Here is a 6871-nt window from a genome sequence, read left to right on the forward strand (position 1 = left end):
TACGAGTTACGAAGTTGGATGTATTCGCATAAAGATGATTCCGGTAGAGTGACGGATGCATTTCTAAGCGGGCTAGAGACATTCATGCACCAGGCGGGCTGTACACCGATCACGCAGGAAAGCGGTAAGATGTTCTGCCCTTGTCGGAAATGCAAGAATTCAAAATTTGCTCGTAGTGAAACTGTATGGAAGCACTTACAAAACAGAGGATTTACACCACAATATTATATTTGGTATCAACATGGGGAGGGTTATGGTGGAAATGAAGCTAGTAGTAGTAATAATTTTGAAACTGCTGGTAATAGTGAAGAACCGAATCATTTGCATAATGAATCTAGTTATCATCAGGAGGAGCAGATGGTAGATCATGATAGGGTTCAAGACATGATTACTGATGCATTTTTAGAAACAACTACTACAATAGCTCATGAAACTGGAAATGTAGAAGAACCTAATTTGGATGCAAAAAGGTTTTATGAAATGTTAGATGCTGCAAATCAACCAATCTACACTGGTTGTAGAGAAGGTCTCTCTAAATTGTCTCTAGCAGCTAGGATGATGAACATTAAAACGGATCATAATTTACCTGAGAATTGCATGGATGCTTGGGCGGAGTTGTTCAAAGAGTATTTGCCAGAAGACAACGTGTCAGCTGAATCTTATTATGAGATTCAGAAATTGGTTTATAGTCTTGGGTTGCCTTCGGAGATGATAGATGTTTGCATCGACAACTGCATGATCTACTGGAAGGATGATGAGAAGTTAGAAGAGTGTCGATTCTGCAAGAAACCACGATTCAAGCCGCAAGGACGTGGGAGGAATAGGGTACCGTACCAAAGGATGTGGTACCTACCCATTAAAGACAGGTTAAAAAGATTATACCAATCGGAGAGGACTGCTGCATGGATGAGGTGGCATGCTGAACATGTCCAGAAGGATGGCGAGGTCGCTCACCCATCAGATGCAAGGGCGTGGAAACATTTCAACAAGGTATACCCAGATTTCGCTGAAAATATTCGGAATGTCTATCTTGGGTTATGCACCGATGGATTTAGTCCATTTGGTATGTCTGGGAGACAGTATTCTTTGTGGCCAGTTATTCTTACGCCGTACAACCTGCCGCCGGATATGTGCATGGAACAAGAATTTCTATTCTTGACCATATTAATCCCTGGGCCGAAGCATCCAAAACGGTCGTTGGATGTATTTCTTCAACCACTGATACAGGAGCTAAAGGAGTTGTGGTCAGAAGGGGTAAGAACTTATGATTGTTCCACGAAAACCAATTTTACGATGCGAGCAGTTCTGCTGTGGACGATAAGTGACTTTCCTGCTTATGGAATGTTGTCTGGCTGGACAACTCATGGAAGGTTATCTTGTCCATATTGTCATGGATCTACGGATGCTTTTCAACTGAAGAATGGTAGAAAGAGTTGTTGGTTTGATTGTCATCGTCGATTTCTTCCTGTTGCCCATCCTTACAGAAGAAATAAGACATTGTTTAGGAAAAACAAAGTTGTCAGAGACAGTCCTCCTCCATATCTCACAGGCCAGCAGATCGAGGAGGACATTGATTATTACGGAGCTCAGAAAACTGTGAAGCAAGGAGGAAACTGGCATGTTCCTGGTAATATGCCTGATGGGTATGGGGTTTCTCACAATTGGCATAAGAAAAGTATATTTTGGGAGCTACCTTACTGGAAAGATCTTCTTTTACGCCACAACCTGGATGTGATGCATATAGAGAAGAACTTTTTTGACAACATCATGAATACAATACTGAACGTCCCAGGAAAGACAAAAGATAACAAAAAGTCAAGGATGGACTTACCCGATATTTGCTCAAGAAGTGAGTTACATATCAAGAGCAATGGAAATGTTCCTGTTCCCATCTTTCGATTGTCATCAGAAGCGAAGTCAACTTTGTTTGACTGGGTTGCATCAGAAGTGAAGTTTCCTGATGGTTACGTTTCAAATCTGTCAAGATGTGTTGAACGAGGTCAAAAGTTCTCAGGAATGAAGAGTCATGATTGTCATGTGTTTATGCAACGACTACTTCCATTCGCTTTTGCTGAGCTCCTTCCAACAAATGTACATGAAGCACTTGCAGGTAAATATTAATTAATAATATACATATATATATATATATATATATATATATACTATGAAATGTTACTAATTTGAGTTATATTTGCAATATGCAGCGATCGGAGCTTTCTTCAGAGACCTTAGCACACGTACGTTCAAGGAAGAAGTCATCGAACAACTTCATGAGAACATCCCGATCATAGTGTGCAACCTAGAGAAGATATTTCCTCCATCATTTTTTGACGTCATGGAACATCTAGTTGTCCACCTCCCGTACGAAGCATTACTTCGCGGACCTGTTCACAATGGATGGATGTATCCATATGAGCGCTCTATGAAACATTTGAAGGGGAAAGCAAGAAATCTTGCAAAGGTGGAAGGTTCGATTGTGGCTGGAAGTTTGACAGCAGAAACATCTAACTTCACATCATACTACTTTGCTTCAACGGTTCGTACGAGGAAAAGAGTTCCTAGAAGATATGATGATGGTGGAGTACCACAATCTTATGCAGTAGACGGTGTTCCTGACATTTTCTGCCAAATTGGACGGTTTGGTGGTAAACTGAGAGAAGTATGGTGGTCCAGTGATGAGGATAAGCATAGTGCCCACACTTATATTCTGCTCAACTGCGAGGATGCTGTGATGCGTTCTTTTGAAAGGTAAATAATATTCGTGTGTATTATATGATATGATGTTAATTAATTATATGATATGATGCATTTGTTTAATTTGCAGCTTGTTTGTATCTCAAGTTGAAGAAGCAATACCAGGAATATCCGGAACCGAGGTGGATGCAAGGAAAGATAAGCACTTTGTCAAGTGGTTAAAAGGACAGGTAATATTAACATATTAAGTAATCTTTGGTACTATTATTATTAATGTAAAATTCTAACAGTGATGTATTAATTTGTAGGTTGATTATGACGATCCATATTATCCTGTATGGTTTCATGATTTGATCCAAGGTCCAGTAGCAAAGGTCACCACATCATCTATGTACTTCACACGAGGTTTCACTTTTCATACATATGAGTATGGGAGACGTCGGGCAACAAGCAACTACGGGATATGTGTGAAAGGTGAAACAGACTTTTACGGGATCTTGCAAGAGATTATTGAAGTGGAATTTCCAGGGTTGTTGAAGCTAAAATGTGTCCTCTTCAAATGCGAGTGGTTCGACCCGGTGGAGAACCGTGGTGTTCGGTTTAACAAATTTGGTGTTGTGGATATCCATTCTGGGAGAAGATATAACAAATTCGAGCCTTTCATCTTAGCTTCCCAAGCCGAACAAGTTAGCTTCCTTCCATACCCTCGCCTTCGAAGTTCTGGGATAAATTGGTTAACTGCTATCAAAATAACACCTCGTGGACGGATTGTTGCTGGAGAAGAACCACCTTTGCAAGAAGAAGATGCAATCAATGAAGTTGAGGTACCTGATCAACAAACTGATGAAATTCTTTTGATCGACCCGGATAACCGTCAATATGAAGATCTTCCCGAAGATGTGACGGATGAAGCACGTGAAGATGAGTTCGATAGAAGCGATGATGATCATTGTAGTGATGTTGATGAGAACTCAAACGATTCTTCATGATGTAAAATATGTAACAAATGTTGATTTTTATTAGAAGATCTTATTTTCATATGTGTATCAAATTCTATTTTATATAATATGCATTTAAAAAAAAATTGGAGTTTATGGTTTCAGTTGGAAAAAGAGGTTGAATGTGTAGAAGATATGAAAGTATAGATATGTAAGTTTGGGGTTTAGGGATTTTGATTTTCGGGGTTTCACATATTTCGTTGTAATTTCGTTGTAAAAAAAAACGCGGGCCTGGTAATTTCCTCGTAAAGTTTAGGTTCGTCGTAACTTCGTTGTAAACCATGAATCGGGGTTTAGGGATTTGATTTGTGGTTTCAAAGATTCGTTGTAAACACGTCGTAAACAAAAAAAGCGGGCCTGGTACATTCGTCGTAATTCCTGAAAGCACGTGTCCTCGTAAATTCGTCGTAAACTGAAACACGGGCCTGGTATATTCCTCGTAAACCAAAAAACGCGGGCCTGGTACATTCGTCGTAATTACTGAAAGCACGTGTCCTAGTAAATTCGTCGTAAACAGAAAGACGGGCCTGGTATATTCCTCGTAAGCCCAAAAACGCGGGCCTGGTACTTTCGTCGTAAATCCAAAAACGCGGGCCTGGTATATTCCTCGTAAATTTACGACGAATTTACGAGGAACATGTTTTCTTTATATATGCAACGCCTGAACGAGGCTTCCTCGTTCATTCCTCACAAATCTCTCTCTCTCTCTAAGGTAACTCCTCTCTCTCTAGTTAGTTTTTTTTTTAATTAGTTTAGGTGGTTAGTATAGGGAATTAGTTTAGAGAATTAGTTTAGGGAATTAGTTTAGGTGGTTAGTATAGAGAATTTTTAAAAAAATAATTAATTAATAGTGTTGTGATTTTTAATTTTTTTTTTTTTAAAATAATGTAGATCATGGCTCCTAGGAAAAAACCACCACCGACTTATCATGAGATGTTTGGCGACGGTACCGGGACGTCTTCTTCTTCCGGCGGCCGAGCATCTTCTGATGCCGTTCCGGACTCTCAGACATCTCAGAGAGTTTGGAGTCCTCCTCCCGCACCTCACATGGCTCCAGCTCCGCCACCAGCAGCCCAGATGGCTCCACCTCCTCCACCAGAAGCTCCGCAGGAGCCCATTCCAGGAGTAGATGTTCATCCAGACTTGCGGGTGCCTCCTCATGCACCATACGCAAGATATACAGTGGAGGATTTGCTTTCCGCGCCTGGACGGGAGGGTATGGACGTTTTGGACCCCGATAGACCGCCGGGTACTTATTGGTAAGTAAATTTATAATTTAAAAATTTCAAATCATTTTTATATATTTTATTAACAAGTTGGTTCAATTTGCAGGTTTGGGGCCAACAACCGTGTTTCCCGGAGCGTTTCAGAGACGATGAAGGGATACCTAGACGGAGCTTATCCAAACTGGAGCTTGACTCCAGATCACGTCAAGACCACTTGGTTTAAACAGTTTGCGGTAATTTTTCAATTTTCTTTTTTATATTTAAATTTATTATTTTTATTAATTATTATTTATTAATGGTTTCATAATTTTGTTTGTTTCAGCAAAGGTGGAATTGGTCCTTAGGAATCACCGAAATGGTGAAGAAGGAATTCGAGGCAAAGGCGAAGACTCGCCTTACCAACACGGTCTCGGATTGGAAGGATAAGTGGGAGATCTACGGCTATGACGGGAAGCCCACTGGGGTCACCAAGGAGGTATGGGATGGCCTCATCGCTTTTTGGAAGCTACCCAGCTCAATCCGGAAGGCCAACTCCTGCTCCGCTTCCCGTAGGACCAAGGATAAAGACGGGAATTTGCCTATGCTCCATACCACCGGGCAAAAACCTCATGCCGGGATCCGTCTCGACGCTGTAAGTTTTAGTTGTAATATTTATTTTATTAATAACTTTGAATTTCAATTTTTAATATTTTATTATTGGTTTTTGTAGTTTGAGAAGACCGGAGTCATGCCATCTTTGTCCGACCTCTTCAAGATGACTCACGCCAAACCGGACGGGACTTTTGTTGATCCTGCATCCGAGAAGCTCTTCAACACTGTGGCTGCTCGGGTTGATGAGCGGGAGACGCAACTCACCCAGCAGTCTCCGGATGGATTACCCGTCAAATTGACGACGGAAGAGGTCGACAGGATCTTCGAGGAGGTAAAATTTAAAAGCTTTAGTTTAAATTAATTTTACTATTTCAACAATATTAACTATTTAATATTATTTTTTGTAGGTCGCTCCAAGAAAGAAGGGCCGGACGGTGGGAATCGGTTCTGTCAACGAAGTCGCAAGGGCGACTTCGTCTTACTCTTCTAGACGGGCCCAAGAGACTTCTCAGATGCAGGCTCGATTGGATACCCAGCAGGAGCGTTTAGACTCTCTCGAGAACCTGTTGGATATTATGGCGATGGGGAACCCGACCATGCAGAGAGCGTTGGCGGCCAGACGAGAAGCTCTCGGGATGCAACAACGGGATCCCGAATCTACCGATCCAGTGGGAGCGGGAACGAGCGGAGAGAGACCGAGCGGGACCGACTACTTTGATGATGTATCTCTCCCGTAGATTTTTTTTTTTTTATAATTTTGTTTTGTAAAATATTAAAACTTAAATTTTATTTATGGAATATTTATTTTCTAAACAATTGTTTTTTTATTATTTGAAATTTTAATTTTTATAATTTCCAATTTTATTATAAATAAAAATAAAATAATAAATAAAATTAATATAATAATATAATAAATAAATAACGATGTAAATTCGTTGTAAACTTTACGACGAATTTACATCGAAGTACTCGTAAATACGATGTAAACTATTACATCGAGTTTACAACGACAGAGATGTAAAGTCGTCGTAAATTTTACAACGAATTTACATCGAACATTTACGTGTATTTTACATCGAAATGTTTACAACTCCTTTACGACGAATCTTTACGAGTTAGTTACAACGAGTGTTTACGTGGACATTACGACGAATGCTTTCCTTCGCCTTTACGACGAATTCATTAACTCGTAACCGTTACGTGGCGTTTACGACGAATCTTCTTTTACGACGGACGAATAACAACGAATCGTTTTTCGAGGTAAATTCGTCGTAATCCCCCTTTTACAACGAATTTACAACGAATATCGCCCTGGTAAATAATATGTTTTCTTGTAGTGGGAGAATAACCAGGAAGTTGAAT

The 6871-nt window shown here is 40.2% G+C and overlaps 1 protein-coding gene across 1 annotated transcript; it reads left to right on the forward strand.

Annotated features, from left to right (window-relative positions):
- The first annotated feature begins 262 nt into the window (after positions 1 to 262).
- Positions 263 to 3751, forward strand: LOC130504174 (uncharacterized). Its single transcript, XM_056998756.1, has 4 exons — positions 263 to 2110; positions 2205 to 2748; positions 2825 to 2924; positions 3003 to 3751. The coding sequence occupies exons 1-4, from the start codon at positions 358 to 360 to the stop codon at positions 3681 to 3683; spliced, it is 3078 nt and encodes a 1025-aa protein (XP_056854736.1). The 5' UTR covers positions 263 to 357; the 3' UTR covers positions 3684 to 3751.
- The last annotated feature ends 3120 nt before the right edge of the window (positions 3752 to 6871 follow it).

This window comes from Raphanus sativus, unplaced genomic scaffold (assembly GCF_000801105.2).
Source record: "Raphanus sativus cultivar WK10039 unplaced genomic scaffold, ASM80110v3 Scaffold1397, whole genome shotgun sequence".
Taxonomy (NCBI): Eukaryota; Viridiplantae; Streptophyta; class Magnoliopsida; order Brassicales; family Brassicaceae; genus Raphanus; species Raphanus sativus.

What these genes read in the sequence shown, in the direction of transcription:
- LOC130504174 (XM_056998756.1), top strand. Translation starts at nt 358, where the DNA reads ATGGTAGATCATGATAGGGTTCAAGACATGATTACTGATGCATTTTTA. An exon ending in GTGATGCGTTCTTTTGAAAG is followed by an intron (nt 2,749 to 2,824) that starts GTAAATAATATT and finishes TTTAATTTGCAG; the next exon opens with CTTGTTTGTATCTCAAGTTG. An exon ending in TCAAGTGGTTAAAAGGACAG is followed by an intron (nt 2,925 to 3,002) that starts GTAATATTAACA and finishes ATTAATTTGTAG; the next exon opens with GTTGATTATGACGATCCATA.